This window comes from Condylostylus longicornis, unplaced genomic scaffold (genome assembly GCF_029603195.1).
Source record: "Condylostylus longicornis isolate FDR11 unplaced genomic scaffold, ASM2960319v2 ptg000049l, whole genome shotgun sequence".
In the NCBI taxonomy this organism is placed as follows: Eukaryota; Metazoa; Arthropoda; class Insecta; order Diptera; family Dolichopodidae; genus Condylostylus; species Condylostylus longicornis.
The window spans coordinates 3,516,708-3,539,763 of NW_026578018.1; the positions used below are offsets into that span (position 1 = coordinate 3,516,708).

General features: G+C 21.7%; 1 protein-coding gene across 3 annotated transcripts in view; it reads right to left on the minus strand.

Moving 5' to 3' along the window:
• Positions 1-1,682: 1,682 nt before the first annotated feature.
• The window catches only part of LOC129611299 (uncharacterized), a 129,435-nt gene continuing 108,061 nt past the window's right edge, over positions 1,683-23,056 (minus strand). Inside the window, exons 7-14 of one of the 3 annotated variants that reach the window (XM_055524373.1) lie at positions 22,106-22,314; positions 21,850-21,980; positions 21,192-21,373; positions 4,785-5,014; positions 4,417-4,717; positions 4,072-4,287; positions 3,429-3,638; positions 1,683-3,158 (exon numbers count right to left, since the gene is read on the minus strand). In XM_055524373.1, coding sequence (XP_055380348.1) covers positions 2,758-3,158; positions 3,429-3,638; positions 4,072-4,287; positions 4,417-4,717; positions 4,785-5,014; positions 21,192-21,373; positions 21,850-21,980; positions 22,106-22,314 — 1,880 coding nt within the window. In that variant the 3' untranslated portion in view covers positions 1,683-2,757. Of the gene's footprint in view, positions 3,159-3,428; positions 3,639-4,071; positions 4,288-4,410; positions 4,718-4,784; positions 5,015-21,125; positions 21,374-21,849; positions 21,981-22,105; positions 22,315-23,056 lie in introns of all 3 variants that reach the window. The other 2 variants (XM_055524372.1, XM_055524371.1) reach the window with 2 other exon arrangements.

A 23,056-nucleotide genomic window follows, 5' to 3' on the forward strand; every position in this document is an offset into this window, starting at 1 on the left:
TGTACAAATTTTTAATATTATTTTTATTTATTTTGGTAAATTTCCTTTTAAAAATAGAGAAATATTTTATAATTTTATTTATTATTTTTTTTTTTTCATTTTTATAATTTTTATATTAAAAAACGATTTTTGTTTTTGTATGTATATTGTAATTATATTAATAATTTTTATAAAACAAAATATATTAGAATGCGTCAATTTATCAAAAAGATAACATTTTAATTGTCCCCTTTTTTAAAATACTTTTACTTGATATTTCAGGATATTTAAATAAATGTCAAGAATTTCAAGTATGTTTTTAGAATAACGAGTTTCCACCAAAATACAGACATGATGTTAACTTAAAAATGTTTAATAACAAATGCTGAATAAGTCATATTGACAACAGATTTGTATTCAACTATTTGTATATATTTTCTAATTATTAATTTAATTCTAGTACAAAATTACCAAAGACAGAAGCTGTTTTTAGATTTTTTGCGCTAGTTATATTAATTATGGGAAAAAATTTTAACTACAAACGCTCTAAGATGTATTTGCAAATGTTACACTATTGAATTATGTTTAAATTTCTTCAATTTTAATTAGAAGTCGTAAAATATTATAATATACCCACATAATTCAATTGAAATTTATATTAACATCACATCACTGTAATTTTGAAGGGAAGAATATTCTAACTTTTATGATTAAAAAGCGTTCTTAAAAGTTTTTTCTTATTTAAAAGTTTTCGATTCAATTTCTCCAATTTAATTAAGTATGCTTGGAATAAGTATTTCAGTAATATTCAAAGTACTATAGATATTTTTTTAGCAGTTGAATAATATAACAATATCTTAATTCAAACTAAATAAATATCGTAATTTTGACAACACCCATTTAAAACATAAAGAATGTTATGAATAAAATAAAAAGTAATTAATATTTAAATAATTTTAGTTATTGATTTAAAAAAATGAATTCTGGAAAATTTCCCATAAATATTCATCGATTCAATGTTACTTAATTTTGAATAAATTGTCACATTCTAATTAATTTTCATTTTCATATTATGTTTTTAGATAAAAAAAATAATAATAAAATTTAACAATAAATTAAAAAATGAATATTAAAAGAAATTCAATACTAAATAAATTTTATTTTAGATTTAATGCATATTTTTTGGTTTTTTTTTATTTTTTTTTATTTTAGAATTTCATTTTGATATTTTTTTTAATTTTAATTAAGTTGTTTTTAATTTTTTTGTTTTTTTTGTTCTTTGCATTTAGAAATTTTTTAAAGAATGATTTTTATTTATTTTTTTTAATAATTATATGAAATGAATAAATTAATAAATTTTACCAAAATACTCAATAATTTTATTATGAATACAAAATGTATAGATTAATTGAATACAGTATGATTTTTTTTTGTTTTTTTTTGTTTAATAATAATTTATAATTTTAATATATTTATGTTTAAAATATTGATATACAAATATGAATTTCGTGAACACGTTGTTGGAGCTACCAAATTAAAATAATAAATCAAAAAATATCAAAATTTAAAAAAAAGTTGGAATATTTAAATAAAAGCAAAAAAAATTTCAATAAATATTCTCATTTATCATGAAAAAAAAGTAAAATAATTCCAATTATTTCAATTAAAATTAATGTTTATAGAAGTCATAAATCTGAATTTTTTTAAATTAGTACTACCCTAACATCTAAGTTGTTATAAAATTCGTAGTATACTGTACGTAATTCAGTTTAAAATTGCCAAATTAATATGTGATAGTAAAATTTTATAACAAATATCTGATTATTAAATCAATATTCATTCCGATTAAACTGAATTGAAATATCAGATGTAGAGAGTATTGATATACGTTGAGTAAAAATATGAATTCTAAATACGTTATAGAATTCGGATGATTGTCTCATCACTTTTTTTGAGAACACAGTGAGAAAAATTTTTTCGTTTTGTGTATTATTAACTTTGTTTTTAATAGATCAGTTCTAAATTAAGGCCAAACCCATTAAAAAATTTAACTTATTCAGCAGTGTTACTGTATAAATTAAAAGTCAACCATAGACTTGAATTTATGTAGATGTGTCGTTAATATTAAACTTATACTGTATGTAAAATTTTTTTCACTACTTCGTGAACCATATCTTTTCTAAGTTAATAAAAATATCTGAAATATGTGTGCACTTACTCAAACTTAAACTGAACTAAGAACTGATATCAAAAAGAAGTAATTTACCAAAGCAAGATTTACATATCAAACATTGTTCTCAGAGTTTATTTGATTTCATTTTTTTGAAGGTTTGATCTGCAGGTATTCGGAGATTTTGTTTGATAGGGATATAGAATACCGTCGAATTAATCCTCTAAAATAATGTATGGATAATATTTGACGTCTAAAATCACTTCGAACTACATATATTTTTGCAGTTGCAATAATTATTAAATTAATTTTTGTCAATTATGGAATCATTTTATACGATTATTAAAAGTTGGCAATTTCTTCTGAAGTTCGTACTTGTTAAAAGTTGATTTCCAAAATATGAAAAAATTTTAGTAATTTATTTTTTTCCTTAAACTAATGATAAATTAGAATATTTTATAAAATATTTAATAAAATTTTAATGATGAATAAAAAATAATAAAAATTAAAATAATTTATTGAAATAAAAAAAAAAATTATGTTAATTAATTATAAATAAAATTTTTTTTTAATTTTTATTATTTTGTGTATAAATTACTTATTTTTTTTTAATCATCACTACTCCGATGTACTGTAACACTACCTTCACTACATTTTGAATCTTGTGATCTTAATTTATTTTTATATTCATCTAATTCTTGCATTCTATACATTCCTAAATGTGCTTGTACCATTAATGTTTCCATAATACGTTCATTACGTAATGATTTTGATGGTAATACAACTGATATTAATTCATTTGGTGATATACGACATAAATCTAAATCACGTGTTAAACGTTCCATAATACAACGAAATTCTAATTGTGTATCGGTATTTGGTGATGTTTTCATTTTTTCAACTTTATATTTAGCCCATGCCAACATAGCTTCAAATTTACGAATTTCCGGCATTTGTAAATCACGGCACATTATCATTTGTACCATTGATTCACTTAAATTTAAAAAATCTATAAAATGAAAGAAAGAAAATATAATATAGCTTTATATGGTTGTCCTTAATTTTAAAAGCAGAGATATACAGTAAACCAAGGAGCTCCCTAAAGTAAATTTATTTTAAATTATGAATTAACATAAAAATAACTAAATTTATTTTTTTCCAATCAATTAAATTAAGTTATTTAATTGTACAACAACATTATATCATTATAATTTTTATAATCATTGAATAAATAATAAATTAATTTTTAATATTTGTTTTTTTTTTCAGATATGCTTACCTGGTAATTTAAATAAGGCAGTTGCTTTATTTTCAACAAATGTTAATATCATATTAACTAATTCTGATGCTGATGTATAACGCCAATAATAATTTTCTAATGATATTAACATTGGACAAACAACATCAATTCTAAGAAATTGTTTACAATGATGAAAACACGCCTGCAGAAGTTCTGGAAGATCATAATGCTCTGCAGCACATAAAAGCCCTATTACAATAATAAATAAACAATAAACAAATAAATAATTAAATAAATGGAAATATTAAAAATTTTCTGAAGTTGAAGGAAAATAGAAGAATCAGCAAAAGGGAGATTTTATCTAAAGGGAGGAAATAATATTTTTTTAAATTTGGAAAATTAAATAATATTTTTCCACGCAGGATTTAATGGAAATCGGAAGAGAATTTTTATTTTTATTTGTTGTTTCAACGAATTATTGAATAAAATGAGATGTCAAAGTTATTTGTAAATTTCGAATTCAAGATAACAAAACAAAATGTGTAAGTTTTCTCTTTCTTTTATTTGTATTGCAGATATAAGAATAGATATAAATTGGAACACAATCGGTGTACAGACAGTCAAACTGGGATGCTCGGATTTTGATAGTTATGAAAATTTGAAATAAAAACAAAATGCTTACCTGGAATTGAAACACATGTCAAAGGACATGTTCCTGTATGTAAATAATCTAAAAGTACTCTAAAGGTTTCTGGATCAAATTCAATAATATTAAATTCAGTCTGTGCCAATTTAGCACGATCAACTTTTTGCGCATCAGCGCATACTGATAACCGCGGCATTGCCAATTGACTATTACTTGGTTTATCTTTACCATCTTTATCTTTACCTTCTTTATCTATATTAATTTATTATTGTGTTCCATACCATCATCAAATAATCAAAAGAAAAAGATAAGACATATGAAGAGAAAAAAAACCATAATTAATTAAAACAATTTTCATTTATTTTTTAATATTACTTGAACAGTCTTGTGATGATGCCCATTTCTTTTTATCTTCAACATTTAATTGATTTGGATTTTGTTTACTTCGTATTGAACGTCCCCAACCGGCAGTTATTGTCCCTAAACGGGAGAAGGCTCTTTTCACCATTGGTGATGATGGAACACTTTTTGGACGTGCTGATTCCATATCCGGTACTGTTAAAAAATTACTTTTTGGTTTTTGATTTTGTGGTGACATTAATGATGGTGCTGGTCTTGCAAATATTTCAGCAACAGGAACTTGTGGTGAGCCAAAACCAGTTTGAATACCATAAAGCATTTCCTTTATTTTTTAATATTAATTAATACATTTAAAAAAAAAAATGGTAAAAATTTTTAAGTGAAATTACCTGAAATACTCGACTTCTAACACCAAGAATTGCACGTACACCAATAAATCTAGCTTTCTGTTTTGATTGTGTTTGACCAACTAGAAATACTACATCAAATAATTGTGCATTTTGTAAACAAGATGGCTCTTGATTTAAAAAAACTCTAGTAAAATCTTTTGCTAATTGGTCATAGTCTTCAAATTGATCACGTACTGAGTCCAAAAGTGGTGATGAAGGCCGCATGTGTCCTAAATATTTTGTCAATTTTTTTTTTTAATTTACGTTTTTATTTCGGAGTAAAATTATAAATGAGTTGGAGAAAAAAAAAAATTATTAAATTTTTATAATCAAATTATAAACGAAAATTTTTTGTTTTCAAATTTAAGTTCGGCTAAAGTAAATTGCAATTATTGGATATTTTAGGATAGTGTGGCAGAAGAAATTTAGTCTAGGGCAAATGTTAAAAAGTTATTTAAAATACAGATGAAAACCAATTTGGAATGGAACCCTCGTTTCCTGCGTTATGAATCTAATACGCGACCACTGGTCTACCGATTTCAATAGATGTAATTATTTTGTCACTTTAATTTTATATATTTAACTTTAATTTTTTTAATTTTAGGTAAAGGGTAAGAAGTAAAAAAAATTGTTCATTAAAATCTATTTGAACATCGACATAATTTTTACAGCTCCTGAAAAATTTTTGATTCAAGAAATCAATTTATATGTCGATTGACAGTAAATTTTAAAAAATGGAACGCATTTTAGAGTTAGTTTTAGATTTAATTAATAGATGTTAAAAAATTTTTTGATTTTAGAGGATAATTTGAGAGTAAATTTAAATATAAATGATGGGTTAAATACAACCCTGTATACATGAACAACTTACAATTTACTGAAGCAAAAACTTAATTTTTTTTATATTATTAAATTTATTATTATAATTTTAACAAATTTTTATTTAAAAAAAGCAAGGAAAATTGAGAAAAACAAAACTAAAATATTTAAAGCATTGTTGCAATTTTATATATGATTATTTTTTCAAAACATTTTATAAATATAAAAAGGATTTAATAATGAAATTTAATGAAAGCAAAATATAACCAAAAAAAAAAAGTACAGAAACAATTTGGAAGTAAAAGCAATAATGAAAAAGAAAGAAAAAAATGAAAAACAAATGATAACAAAAAAAGGATAAAATTTTTTCTTTATACTTTTTTTTTTTTGAATTTAAACACTTTAAGCAAAAATTAAATATGTATGTAGATATGTGAAATTTCTATTGCTTTTATAATTTTTTTTTTCGTTCGAATGAAGATGAATTTTTATTAAAAAGCTCTTCAAAATTTCTGCTCTTATATTAAAACAAAAAAATAGCAAGAAAAACATAATTTTATCAACAACAATTACAAAAAACAAAAAACAGTACAAATTTAAAAACATTGTATAACATTCAAAATTATTTAGTGGGGTGGGCTATTTATAAATTTCTTTCTTAAAAAATTAAATAAAATTTAGGTTTTAGGTAATAAAATATTGAGTTAATTTAAATTTGTGTTCATAGTATTTGAAGTGCATAATAATTATGATACGTGATAATTAAACTGGATATACAGTGATTTTCGAAGAAATTATATACGATATTATGCACTTTCAGTAAATCAGCATAGTATATTATCATATTAACCATCACAGGCACAAGATAAATCGATTATGCGGTACAATGAACGTAGTTGAACGGATACTATATTTATTTTTCAACAAAAATTTCACAGTAATACATTAAAATATAAAAAAAATGTATTTCACCGATCTTACGGCATTAATTTGGTTTCATTAACGCTTTAAGGATTATTATCTGGATAATTTTTTTCATTATAACGTTGAAGATCTATTGAGTTCTAGACAACTTTTGTGTTTGTAATACATTACCGACGGTATGGAGGGTGATGCATTCTTCGTTTGTATAGTTGCTGTGTAAGAATTGAAGATAAGAATGATTTTTATTAGGGTGGGTGGAAAGGCAAATGAATTTTATTCGATTATTAGACCGATTTAAGTATTTTCAAATGTAAAATTTATAAATAATTTAAAAAATAAACTTACAAATGGCCCACTCTTGTTAAATTAAATTTATATATGTAATCTGAAAGATACACAAAATGCACATATGAAATTTTTTAAAATAAACTATAAGTAGATTACAATAAGCTGAATATACTTACAAAAATTTATAAATTTTATACAATTTGTAAATATTTTACTGAATTTATAATAATTATGTGTATATGTACTCAATTTATTTGTAGCATTGTTTTGAAAAGAAAAGTTACTAAATGAGTTTTTTAAATAGTTTTAAATGAATTCATAATATCATGTGGTTTAAGATTGAGGTTGTATTAGATAAAATCACAATTACAAAACAATATTTTAATAATAAACTAAAATTTTTATCGCAAATTTATAATTTTATGTTGTATAATATAATGTTATATTGTATATTTATATAAATTTAAAAATATTACTCCGGTGAGAAATTTTGGTTAATTGCCATATGATTGCAGTGTTAACTTTTTACTTTGATGTGGTATATTTGTACAGACTTTCAAATGAAGTTTATTACAATTACTTGAAAAAGTGATTGAAAAACAATATGCGTTCGATACAATTCAAAAGTTTGTCGCACAATTTGAAAATAAGTTGATTATTGAAAAATGAGTGCAAGGGTATATCATCGTAAATAATTTGGGATTGCAATCAAAATTTGTTTAAGCCAAATTATTAGTCTATTTATTATCCTGTCATATTTTGGATAATATATCTCAATTAGTTTCTAGTATACAGATATAAGTTGTGAAAAACTTAATGAGTTGGAATTTTTTTCCGTATAAGAAGTTACTTATGAGCTTAAAAATAAAATATATGAAAATTTTGAATATGAATTTGGAAGCCAATAAGAAAATGTCAAATTTTCAATGGGGTCTATTAAACAATAATCGACTGTGTATATAAATACAACCACAAATAATAAAAAAGTTTTAAAATATTTTGAAATTATTATGAAAGGATCAAAACTTTTTTTTTTGAAAAACTATATACAAATGGAAACAAAAAAAATTAAAATTTTTTATCACTTAGTTTATATTTTTATTATTATTTCATTTTGTGTTCTTTTTTATTTTTTGAGGAAAATCATAATAGCATGTAATATGAGAGAATTTTTCTGAACTTTAATTATTTGTTTTCATATTAAGAATGTTATTTACCATTATAATTATAACTAAAATGAAAATATTTGAATTTCATTTACATATTTAGTTATTTATATTTGTGGATATATGAAAAAGATTTTCTTATTCAAAATTATATTTGAATTTATTCAGGAAATATTGATCCTGAGGGTTAAAAATTATATTTTTGTATCTTTCTGACCTTGAAAATAAATTATACATTTAGAAATTTTTATTATGTTTAATTTAATTTTTAAAATTTACGAGAATTTTTAGAAATTTTTTTTAAATTTAGTGATTTTTTTTGTTTTGGATATTATGGAAAAAAGACAACAAGATGTTTTATTTAGCTTGGCAAATGAATGTGAGAAAATTTGAATTCTGACATTCCATATAATTATTTTCTGGTATTAGCCAAGGCCATCTTTCCAATATGAATGTGATACAATTTCAGTGAATCGTTTCTTATTATCAGTAGGTCAGTATAAGTTAAAAAAATTTTTAATTTGATTTACTGGTTTTATCAATGTCAATTATTTTACAAAAAGTAAGAATCTTCGGGGCATATTTGTGAATCGATATAATTAAAACTTTTAGCCGTTTTTTCATTGAAATAGGTGTTGTATCAAAGTCACAAGTAGAACATTTCATATTATTCGATTGCGATGATTTAAAATTGAATTTACTTCAAAACAGACCCAAGAACACGCTTAATAACGCTATATAAATTTTAGCTTTAAAAATTGAACAGAAAACAAAAATTATATTTATTTAGTTTTTTTTATATAATAAAAATGATAAAAGAGGTCTTTTGAATATAAATTAATACCGAAAATACAAACTTATTTTTCAATCATTTTTAACCCATAATTATTTACAGTACCTTACCCATAATTATTTTATAGGTTAAATACTCGTACCATTGGAAAAATTTTATAAGTACATAAAAATGGTTATAAAATTAAAATCGATCTTATGATTAATGTTTTTTTTTTATTTTATAAAAAGAGAAATAAAAACAAAAAATTAATAAATATGTAATTATGTATTATAATTAATTTATAATAAATTATTATAATAAAAAGTTAAAAAGAAAAATTGTAACCCGAACGGAAAAAACAAAAGAAGAAAAATATAGAAAAATTTCATAATAATTATAAAAGGATCATAGAAGAGTAAAACAATGGATGAGTAAATGGAAAACAAAATAAATGGAACGGGAAAAGGAAGGATCAAAACAAAAAAAATATAAGGAAACGAGTATAATAATGGTAAAAAACCTATTATTACACTGAAGAAAAAAAAATGGAAAACCATAAGCGTAACCACCGAAAAATTATACAAACATTTTTTTTTTCTATGGAACAGGAAAGATTTATTTTTTCTTCTTTCTATTGAGTTTTTCTTTCTTTCTTTTCTATTGGGTTTTGTAATTGCGTAAGTTGATTAAAATTTTATAGGTTTTCTTTTTTTATGATTATTGTAAATAATTATGAATTCATAGTATTTATGAGTAGAAGAGTTTTCGAACATTAATTTATGGAATATTAAATTAATTATTTAACATTTAATGAAAAGTTGTGTAAGAGTCTTTGCTTGTAATATTTTTTTTTTTGTTTAAAAATGATTTGAATTACAAAGGTGTATAAATGGAAAATTTGATGAATTTCAATTTAAACTAATAAAATTTCAAATTTTTAATTTTATCTTTTAGAATTCAGGAGCACTCAGAATTTGATTTGTGTGGGATTTCGTTGTATTAAAGCTAACTAGTGTACCACAAGGAAAGGTTCATTATCATGTGCAATTGTATGTGATCTATTTTAATAAATTTATACTATACTTCCTACTGCTCCAAATGCGATATAGATAATTTTTAAACAATATTTGAGATAATAAGGGAAAATGTAAATTAATTCGTATAATGTAATGTTTGCATGCTCTGTAAATTTTTTAAAATTTTAAATAATTTGTAATCTTTTAAAGTAGTATGCTAAATAAAAATTAGTTTTTAAGAAGTTTGTAGTACTTTCTAGTCTCTTACCAATGGTATTAATTTTTATAGATTATATTAAAATCATTAATATGTAGTTCTTATATGTGTGTTCTCATATAAGTATTTTACATTAATAATGATATTAAAAATTAAATGATAAAGAGTTTTATTCTTTAATTGCAATTTTAACGTATAGTTTCTTTTGATTTAGAAAATATTTTTATGTATTCAATTAATATTTTTAAAATACATAAAAATCTGCATACTTATAGGCGTATTTTATGCAATTTTGAGCACAATTTTGTATGTACATATAATGGTAATACACGTATGCTTTAATTCATTTACACATATTATAAGAACATGCATTGCAAGTCTAATTAAATATAATTCTTGTCTTTTATAATTTTTAATTTAAATAATCATCTTATAAACATTTAGAAAATGCTTAAAAAAAAAACAAAAAGAAATTTATATGCAAATATAATTTAAATTAAAAAATTAAATATCTACTATGCATAAAGTATATAGCTATATGCATTAAACATTATTTATTGAAAAATTACTCAAAGGAAAAATATTAAAAAATACCAAAAAGTAAAAGAGGATATGCTTTAAAAGTAAAGAAAAACGTCTTTCTACTAATATTGCAATTGCATATAATAGGAAAGTATTGTAATTGTGTCGAATTTCATATGTCAACTTTTCAACAAAAGACGGATGAATTTCTTTTAATGTGATGTCAAATCAATGGGGTATGTGATGTCGAGTATGGTGAACATACTGAATTATATAAAATGAGCTTTTATTAAGTTCTGATTTATACGAAAATTAATTTTTAATATAACTGCAGATTTATTTATTTAGAGAATGAACTGATTTATACATTTAAGCAAAATCAGTATCCATAATTTTAATTATAATTTAATTTGTAGGTCAATATTATGCTTCTGTTCTATGTCCAAATCTATTTATTGGAAAAATGATATGACAAACTTTTTTAAGAAGCCAGTTCTCATAACTAGGACGCTCTTTTAAGAGTCAATTTTTAAATTTCGATTTAAGATTTTCTTAAAATTTGATTTAGGATAATATATAGCAATTACTCCATTTTTTGGATAACTTTTTCATTATCCTAATATATACATAATTGAATTTTTTAGTATTATTCAGAAAACGTATACAATGTGGTCGGTCATATGCTGTTCACATCAAACTTTTCTTGTTTTCTTTTTTTTTTTTTGTACAATTCTTTGTAAATTTTAATTTAATAACATAAAAGTGTACTTGTATGTTAATATTTCAAGTGTAATTGTGCTTATATTAAAACAGAAAGAAATAATATTGCATATATTTATAAATATATATTTGCATGCACTTCTTAAATAAATTAAAAAAATATTAAATGTACACATTTATTAAAAAAATGATTTATTCTTCTTTAAAATAATGTCTATAGAGAGTAACAGTATGAAATATGGTTCTACCGTAGACTATATTTTTACAAAACACTAGAATATGAAATTATATCTGTATATATATAAATATAAATATATATATATATATAGATATTGCTTAGGTATCCAAAATCTCTCATTATAATTAAATTTTTTTGTTAATTTTATTCTTGTACATTAAAATTTTTGTCTCCCAAGTAGCAGGTATATTGTACTAAAAGAAGTACTAAATTTATAATAAAAGTACTTAAATGAAATTTAATTAAATAAAAAAAAATATATATCAAAATAATATTATAATAATCTATGTTTGTATGTGTGTATGTATTTTTGTTAATTTAAAATAAAATAAAAATTTATATAAAACTTCCTTGAACATGATATACAGGTGATATTAAATTGTATATATTATATTTTTTATTTGTATATAAAATGTAGTTTTATATAGTAAGAATTTTGAAAAAAAAGTTCATGATTGTATCGGTTAAATCATAAAATTTGTATATTGTATGTAAGATAATAAAATTAAATATGAACATATGTATAGTATTTCTTAGATTCTTGAAACATTTTAGTTTTAAAAGAGTTAGTTAAAATGGTTATGATAGAATAGTTGAAAATATAATTTGATTTAGATAAAAGAACTCACTTTTCAAACTCAACTATGCATTGAGCAAGTTCTTTTAAAAGTGTAGTAATTTTAATTCTTTAAAAAATAAAGTAATTTTGCGGACGATTCTGAAACATAGTCTTCCGTGAGTAAAATTTTTCTACTATTGAGTAAAATATAAGACGGGAAAGTGAAAATGCGCCATATTAAAACAGAAATTTTTCTATCTTATAGTAGTCAAACGAACTATGAGGTAGTTGTAAGGGTTTTATAAATTTACCATTCCGCGTATTATGTAACACCGAAGTCTCAAATATAAGCATATATTTTCGTTCCATTTCAAATTCAAAGGCAATGAATTCGCCTTCATCCAGCCTGTCTTCCCTGAATTAAACGTATATTAAAATTTCGAAAACAGTTTATAATAATAAATATATGAAACCTTAACATATTAAAATAACATTGGCATATCGATTTTCCTAACAGAGCAAATATTTTTCAAAAAAGTAATTGCAATTGTTTGAACGATTATGGTAATTACCATATAATTCAAAAAAAAATTTTTACCATATTTCCAAAAATGTTCAGGTTACGGCCTTCAAGTTTAGTACCTATCATTTTTCATCTTCCTATCAAAATAATAATATATCATTATTTAGGAAAATAATTCGATAATTTGAGGGGGAAGTTCTTTTGATTAATCTTAAAATCATTGTAAGTATAGTGGTATTCATAAATAGTATACGTATAACAGTTTTGATAAAAAACTATGTCGTCCCTAGCAGACAACTACATATTTTTTTAAAACTTTTAAATAAGGTAATTTAAAAAAATAAGATAATTTAAAAAAATTTTTTTTAAATTAATAAAATTTATACAAGTCTCTTCATTTGAATTTTCATGAAAATTGTGCATGTTATTATGTACACATTCAAGTTGTAGTTTTGTATAATGATTTACATACATATATTTTTAACATTTTCATATTATATACCCATACATAAATTTCAATTAAAATATTCTGTGGTTTTAAAACAGATCTATAATATTTTATACAGCTTGATCTCTGTACAAAATTTGAAAATGGCATACAAATGCAACACTTACAATAAATATTCTGAATACGCACACTGTTATAATAGTTCAGATAACATTTATATACTATTATATTAATGAAAATTTTGATAGTAGACAAGATAATAAAAAATTTACCTCTACGATTTTGGTTTATTTACAACAGTACTGATTATTTATTTTTCTGTTTTGACCACAATCACTTAAACTTTTGGGTAATAAAACAGTAAAGTAAAGCAAAATTATATAAAGTTCTCTTATGCTCTTGTATGACCAATGTATACTCATATAGTGTTGGTATTTGAGAAATAAATGCAAGGGAAAACTGAATTTATTCCTATTTTAATATTATTTTTTTTTTGAGATAATTGGGGTAATATAAAAAGTGTATGTGGTTAGTATGAGTATAATAGTTTTGTATCATAAAATTTTTTAAGAGAAATTTAACAGGGTGTAATTTTAAATGTGTTTTGTGTTTACTTGAAGTATTTTTTTTTGTATCATTTAATAAATAAGAAAATAAAAAAGAATATGAAAACAAAAAAAGAGAATCTCAAATTAAAATAAAATTTCTTTTTCATATTTGTTCGTGTTTAAATAGTTAAAAAAGTCTTATAATAATATAATACAATAGTTACAAGGATATTTTATAAGATATTTAGGGTTTATATTTTCGATATAGAATACTTTTATAAAGATTGAAAAGATAAGACAGAGTTTATGGGAAAATAGATAGAGAAAAGTGTGAAAATTTTATTTAGTTATAAATTTTAAAATTAATAATAGACGTAGATAGTTGCAAAATTGTATAAAAATGTTCTTCTATTTATATCGTACTTTTTTAAGAATAAACGCTTTGACAAGGATAGAATTTATTATAGGTTTTAGGTGTGCTATACAATATCGATAATACAATTTTACCCCGTGTTTTACATGTTATAAATAGGCATAACACATATTAAAGCTGCAATATATTTTAGGATGATAATCACACTGGAACTTTATTTTATTTTTGATAATAAAAGTTAATTTCGAATTATAAAAAATTATTTAAAAGTTGAATTACTTGAATTTTGTTTTTGAAAATTACTGAAATTTTTTTTTGAAAGATTCAATTTAAATCTTAAACTTAATTTGCTTACTTAATTAATCTTTCAATTCGTATATTTCTTTCGAATATCAAGTATCTCTAGAACTATTAATATTATAAATTAAATTAAATGTTTGCCAATATTTAAAAAACCTATTTAATTTCAATTTATATTTTGTTAATGAAATTAAATTGCTGAAAATTTAATTAATTTATTACGCGAAATTTCATTTACATAAAAATAACTTTTTTGTTTTACTCGCATTAAATACAAATATTCAAGGATATTTTCAAAATACAATTTTTCTTCGGATACATATATGAAAAATCGAGATTAAAACATTCAATAAATTATGAAATATTATTTAAAAAAAAAATATTGAAATAAATTTTAAAATAAATTTTTATTAAAAGTCATTCTTTGAGGTACTATATTATGTAAAAGTTAGGGCTTAGGATAATATTATACCTTTTTATTTTACTCTTACAATTTAATTTATTTTTTGAATTATCTATTCTTTAAAAAGCAGTGGTATCAAACATACATATTTCCAATTTTTGCCCATATATGTATAGAAATATTTTTATGAATGTGGTGAATTTAGAATATTTGTACCTGCAAATCCAAAAATTTCATTTGAACGAATGAACTTTTGAGATGAAAATTTCGTAAAATTAAAGGATTTTGCATTTGCGAACAAAATTATTATACGAACACTGTTGATTTAAAAAAAAAACTCTTATAAAATAAACAAAATATATAAAAATAATTATGCCTCATCTATATACACAAAAGGATTTTATGTATTAATTTTCATCATTATTATATGGTCGAAATCATTCGTTTTAAAAATATCAAAATAAATTTAATTAATTATTTATGTATAACATTATGATAATTTTATACTTTTGTCTAGTTCATAATGATTTCAAATTAAATTTAAAATTTTAAATTTATACATTTCTTTTATACAATCAAATTTAATATATAATAGTACACAATATGCTTATAATAAAATCAAAATTATTGTAAAAACAAATAAAAATTGTATATAAAATAAAAAAACTTGATTTTAATTTATTTATTTGAAAATTCGTTTTTAATTTATTCTAATAAATTCTACATTAAATTAATTCCATTTAAAAATTCTATAATATTTTATAGGTATATGTATGTATAGTCTTTTTTCTTTTTTGAAAAATCACTGTAGAAAGGATATTCCATATTATGTGAAAAAAAAAGGAAAAAAAATTGATTGTGCTTAATTGCCAAAAAAATATACGATAACAATATAAAAAGGAAAATATCGAATTACAAAAAAAAAAATATTTTTTCGGACTTCACTCGATGCCATAGCCATTACATTATCATTGTATGTGTGTAAGCCATTTTATATAGAAATTTTGAATTGGTATTACCATACATGTGATTTTGTAAAAAAAATAGTTATTTTGCAATTTTAATTTAGTTTGCCTTTATTTTTCATTTATTATTATTAATAGAGAATTTACGATTTCAGTTAACGTAACAAGAACGTAAAGACTTAATATTTTAATATCGCGATGCAAATAATTATAGAAAAAATAAATAAGTAACATACGAGATTTGAACACTATGTATACATTTTGAGAAAATATTAGAAAAGTGAAATGCATACAATCATAAAATACGATCAATTTATATTTTATGAAAATATTATTGTACAGGCTGTTTCCAATTAGAAATACGAACAAAATTCAGATGCCATGTTTAAGAAGACGAAGCGACTCAGAAGTATATTTGAGTTGAAAGTGAGAATTGAAAAATTACTATAAATTAATTTAATAATAATTTAGAAAATTTAGTTTGAATTTTACTTAAGTACTTAATAAATTTCTGCTCAATGTAAAATGTATACTGACATAATAATTTACAATATTTGGAAACTCTAATATTTTCAAATATGTGTACGAGGACAATAAATGAAGATAATCGATTTTTAGTTTAAAATATAAATCTTTAAAAACAAAAATAATATCCTTGTTTATTTTGTTTTTGTTTTGTTGCCATTTGAAAGAGAGAGAATTTTTCTTTATTTCTGTTTTTCTTGTTGTTCCTATTTTTGTTTTCATTCTATATTGTTTGCCTAAATAAATAAATATACTAGTACATATAGATATTGTATTTGGTTGTAAATAAATGTTCATATTGTTAAATTATATAATAAATATATATATATATATATATATATATATATATATATATATAATATTATGTTATATATGTATTCATTATTTAAAATCGATTATTTTACTCTTGATTGTATATTGCATGATTTTAAAAATCTAAAAAAAAAAAAATAAACAAGATTAAATGCATGAATAAAAAACGAATGAATGACTATTGAGAGAGAAAACGACACATGAAAACAAAAATCCTTTTTGAATATATTTTTGTTTTTTGTACCTAGGTGCCTGTACCTTTTGTATACAAAATAATAGAAAAGGAAAACTATTTGAGAACAATGAGAAACCGGTTGAATATATACAGAAAACTTTTCGATTTTGAGGAAATAGCAAAAATGAAAAATAAACAAGTGAACAATATCATAGGTAAAAATAAAATGAAAAAGAAAAACAAATTTCGAGAATAATCAAAAATATTTTTCGAGTGTATAAGGCAAAAATTCTCCCGGAAATAAAATAATTCGAAATTTAGACATCCGTTCAGTACTAACGTGTACATGAGATAAAGCATGCTTATATCATAGGAAAATTTCAATACTATATTATTCAAAAAGGTAAAATCAGAGGGGGGGAAAAATTGTCTCTTATCTATAAATTTTGTTTCATGGAATTTGGCTATTTCGGGTTTATATGCAGAAAATTAATTTGTTGATAGAATAAAAACATAATTTTTAATTCCTATGAAAAAGTAAAAAAAAAATTATTAATGAAATTTAAATTCTCAGAATTTTCCATGTTATTTAATTTAATATATTTAAATAAATACAAAAAAAAAAATGTATAAATTTCATAATTATTTAACAACAAATTATTGAAAATACAAAAATATTCAATTTCATTTCATTTTTAAATTTATTACTCAAAAATATTTTTTTCTTTTATCATAATTATTGAATTTAAATCAATTGAAAAATATAGTAAAAAAATTAATTAAAGAATATTGAATATTATTAAAGGTTCTAATCAAATTTCATGTTATGTGTAGCTGTGTACATATTTCAATTATTTTATAATGATTGCATATCTCAAGGCGAAAAAAAAATTTTTAATAAATACTGTTTTTATAAAATTTGATTACATATTAAATATTTCTATGAAAAATTTAAAAAAGAGAAATGAAATTTAAAATTAGGAAAATTATTTTTGATTTTTGATATACGCACTGATAATTCCATGTGTTCTTTATTGCTGGAAGGCATACTTTGCTTCCTACATAAAACATATTATATAAATTTTATTTGAACATTTTAATATTTTGAAAGGAATTTTAATTTTTTTTAAACTAAACTCAATACAAATTGTCAGATTAATTCTTTCAAGAAATTCAGGGGATAGAGAAATATTTCTAAAAATTCTTTGAAGAAAAACTAATTTTATTTTAGTGCGCACGTTTTTCTGTTATAAATATCGTGGAATAGGTTTATTAGAGGGTAGTTCTTTAATGAGAAGAGGAGTAAAATTTGTAAAAGTTTCAACGATTTGACAAATTTTTAGCACTTTTACATTTCTATAAAAATAATCAACTTGAAATTTAAAAAAAATTGGCTTGACAAATAATTTTCAATTAGAGTAGAGAAGTGAAAAAATTAACTGAAAAATATTAAGTTATTTTTTTAATAATTGTTTATCGAATTTAATCTCCGAAAAAAAACGCTAGAAAAAAATTAGATTTATTGTAAAATATTTTTCATTTATTATGGTTAAATATTTTCATTAAATCCACCCATAAGAACAAAATGTGAGTAATTACTGTTATTGTCGTACTGTACGTATTTGAACATGGTTGGGCGTAATTAGGATTCAAAATAGCTACTAGTGAAAGACAATTAATAATAATTCGCAATGTTAATTTATATTAAAATATAAAAAATTAATTTTTGAAAATAGCCACCAAATAAAAGTTTATAAACATTTACAAGACCCTTTTAGGACAGTTTTTTGGTGAATATGAAACTTTACAAATTGGATTTTTAAAATAAATTGTCAAACAATATTTGTAGAGGTTTCCGAAACCTTTTTAATGGCATGCCAAGTTATCATATTATTTTAATTGTTTTAAGGCTCTTACCAATAGATTTGTATGAGAGAATGCCGTTCGTGTGGGCTACTTTTCGCTCAAAAGTCTAAAAAAGAATGTTAACTTTATTATATTCATTTCTTCCTGGAATATATACAATCATATAAAATCCATAATATCTGACCTATCGTTCATATTTGAAACTTTAGTTTTGCTACCAATTCGGTAAATTTTTCCTTTTAAGACTGTTGATATTTAAAACTAAATCTTTTATTTTGCATTAAATCACTGAACTCGGGTATCATTAAATGTTTAAGGCTAAACATTTCTCATTATTAGGATTTTATAACCAATGATCATTTCGAGATAGAAGAATTCGTTCTGAATCCGATTCACAATATTTAATATACATAATAATATACACTTTACCCTTTAGTACAAAATTGCACTCTTTGTGAGCACAGAACAATTATTATCCCTTTGTCTTTAAAAAAACACTTCAAAAAATTATTTTTAATTAATTTAGTAAAAACATACACATATAAACATAAATATTTCAGTATAGTGTATAATACACTGAAAAAAAAATTTATTTAAATTTTTTAAATCAAATTTAATTATAAATTTCACAAAAAAAAAAAAAAATTACATTTGTATTTTTCCTACAATTTTGTCATTCAAAACTACCATAATAAAAAATATTTAATTATTAAAAAAAAATTATATATTGGGTGCTTTCACACTGCCATTCAATAAAAAGTTAAAAACTCTTTTACCGTTCTTTATTAAATTAAGTCAAAAAAAAAAAATTAAATGCCAAATTTATTGTGCCAGGGTTTTAAACTTTAAACAATTTTCAAATATAGGGGATAAGGGTGTTAATAATTTGTTTTTGTTAAAAAAAAATCTTATTTTAATATTTTGAGGTGGGGTTTTGGGGGGCAAACTGTTTTTTTTTCCATATTACCAATAATTATTTATTTGCTTTTTATTTTCACTTATAAATTTAAAAATCATGCTTTTTTCAATTTCTTTGATTATACAAGAAAAGAAAATAAAAAAAAATTTTTTTAACTTAAAAGATAAATTTAAAAGGGGGGGGGGTTGATGGAAGGAAGAACAGATACAGAAAGGGGGTTACAATAATAAATGGGTAGTTAAATACAGGGGATTCTACAGTAATAGTGGGAGTTTACAGGTTTCTGGGTTATAAAATATAATTGTATTTATTTATTATATAGAGAGAAGAAAATTTGAAATTTCATAATTTTTAGTTTTTAGACAAATGTACTTTTTATATAATATTTAAAATGTAAGAATTGTAGTACACGCTGGCAACATTTTTCATTTATGAATATTTTAATAAAAAATTAAAAATTTTTTTTTTTAAATTATGTAGTTAGTGGGCAAGTTTATTTTTTTGCTTTTATTGCATTTTATATTAAATTACAATTCTTTTGAACAATGTGCTTATTGTGAATTGATTTGAAGATTAGAAAATTTCGAATAAAATTAAATGCGTCAAATTTTGCCATAATTTAGTAAAAAAATATGTTACTTGAATTTTAGTACAATATGTTAAGTACTTGCTTAGCACAAATTGGATTTGAATCTTTTATAAATAAAAATTATTTCATTATTGGAAACTTGTTTTGTTAAGGTTAGTTTGTAGCAAATTCTGCTATCATTGTACTTCAATAGTAATAATTCGAATTTGGCAATATTTTATTGAGAAATTGAGTAAGTTATTTTTTAAGCAATAATTTGACAAATCTTAATTTTGTTCAGCTTGCAAATTCAATTTAATTTGAATCTGATATTATCCAGCCCGACAAAAGAAAATTTTATTATTTTAAATCATTAAAATTTTATTGAAGTTTTTAAAGTTATCAAAATATTTTAATTTTGACTTTTTGCTTATGGCAGTACAACAGAAATTAACTATATGTGCATATCAAATTAGATATTAATTAAATGGACCTTTACTTTTTCTATTGCTAGATAAAAGGACGTGTAGTATATTGAATTTATTCCTGTATTGAAAACATCGCCATGTGTTCAGCCTAATAATAAGCAATTTATATACGATTTCTTATCTTGTAATGTTGAGAAACACAATTAATATGTGCAAAATTTTAAGGTATTTTAAATTTATAATATTAAAAATTAAAAATTCAAAATTTTCAAATTTTTAAAAAAGTTTCTAAAAAGTTTTTACCATTTATATATATATTTACCAAATTAATTTTATTAAAATATCATAAATTTGAAACTGAAAATTGCCAGCAATATTGTAAAATTATGTTATGAGTTTTTTTTTTTTGAAAATTTTTTTCATATTTTTTTTTTAATGAATCTATGAAAAAATTGTTATTCATTATAATTTAGTATGAGAAAAAAAATATTTGTGTAATTAAATATATATATATATATATATATATATATATGAATGTATATATATAGTATATAATATGTATGTATGTCTGTTATACATGTTCAAGTTAGTTAATGTATTTTAAATTGAAATTTAATTAAAATATTTTTTTTTTTGTTTTTTTGTTAAAAAATCAAAGTTTTTGTATAATTAAATTTTTCTTTTTTCGATTTTTTGTATTTTTATTATAAGAGATTTTTGATACAAACAGAAAGCATTACATACTGAGCGGTACACAAAGTCGCATACAGCAACTAGCAACTGTTATTTGTAACATGCATTGTTCCTCACCGATGGGTCTCCATGAACCCCTTCGGTATGGTTTAGGGATTTGTCCGGTTTCAGCATGATTTGATAAATTCATAACTAAATCTTCTAACATTTGTGATCTTGTTCTTTCTTGCATTCTAGCAAATTTTGGTGCTGAATATGATGCACGTTCACCATTAACAATTTTTGTTAATAACCATTCACTATATTAATAATATAAAATATTATTTAAAAAAAAAATTTAAATTAATATTCACTAATTTCATTGCATATTACTGTAAATAATTCTGTTTTTCAGTATAGAATTTCGAATTTTGGAATTGATTTTATATAGAAAATCACAAGATTATTAAATAAAAACCTGACTAACAGAATATGAGTGATTATCTGTATAAATATGTTAATGTATAAGATACTCGATTGTTACAATAATGTACTAACTCAATATCAGCCTTTTTGCAAATAATTATTAATATTAAAAATGTGGAAATTTTCTCTAAAACTGAAAATAAAAATATTTTCTTTCAATTTGGAAAATTTATTTTTTTGAGTTATAACATTTTTGAAGCAATCGAGCAATATTTTATGCAATTAGTTAATTTAAAATTTAATAATTTTTATTTGATTTTTCTTATTAATTTTAATTAATTTTAATTAAATAATAAATGAAAATATTTACCGAAACATGGGACCTTTTTCAAAAACAGATTGTTCCCATAAATAAGGCTTATATGCACCAACTTCATCTCTTGTTACTACAGATACCTCATAACGTGTTGGTTTACGTTTTATTCTTGCTGATACACGAACCTATTTTTTTTAAATTATTTAAAATTATTTAATTAAAATTCAATTTTAATTTAAATAATATTAAATATATTAAATGTATAACAAAAAATTATTGAAATATGAATTTTTAATTTCAATATACTTACCAATATAAATGTATGTAGAAAATGACTTTTAATACAGGCAGGACTAAATGGTGTATTGTCAGCTTCCAAAAATACAACACATACAATATCATTACCGATATGTCGTTTACGTTGTAATTTTTGTGGATCATGTTTTTCATATGGCAATAATGTTGATACATGAAACATTATTTCAATATTTCGCCAATTTGTATATACCGAATAGAGTCCTAAAATATTATTCATAGAAAAAATAATAATATATAGAACATATTATTATAGAAAGAGTTATTATAAAATTTTTTTAACAAATTTTCTAATTAGCATTAGGACAATGTCGGTTTATATAATGAAAATTCAAAAGGTCTATATTATAATTGCAAATTAGACCTTAATTATTTTTTCAATTTTTAGAATAATTGAATTATCGAAAAATTTTAAAGGAAAGGATTATAAAATTATTTTGAAGCCCTATAGGTCCTGTTCTATTTGAATCTTCAAATGAAATCATAATTGGTAGAAATTACCAATTTATAAAGGCATCCCGGAATAAAAAGAGATTGAGTTTGTACTGAGCTCGTTTTTTGTGAAAAATTATTTTTTGGGGTTTAATTTATGCTTTAATATTTTAGAATATTAATAACTAATTATTTATTTTCCTTCCCGTTTTTCTTGTTTTTCCTAAAAAAAAAATCTAATTCACATAATTTTTAGCTTTTCAATTTTTTTACCATATTTAAATAATTAAATTCAAATTATTATGCTTTTTATGTTAATGCTATTAAAATAATAATAAAATTTTAAACAAAATGTAAACATTTTCGCTAATTTTCAATGTGGTTAATTATTACACATACATACATAATATGTACAAATACAGCTGTATATACACAAGTATTAACATTTTTTGCTATCTTTAATTATTATGAGCTTAAATTTTTATTTTTATACACGGTGGCAGATATAATGTTG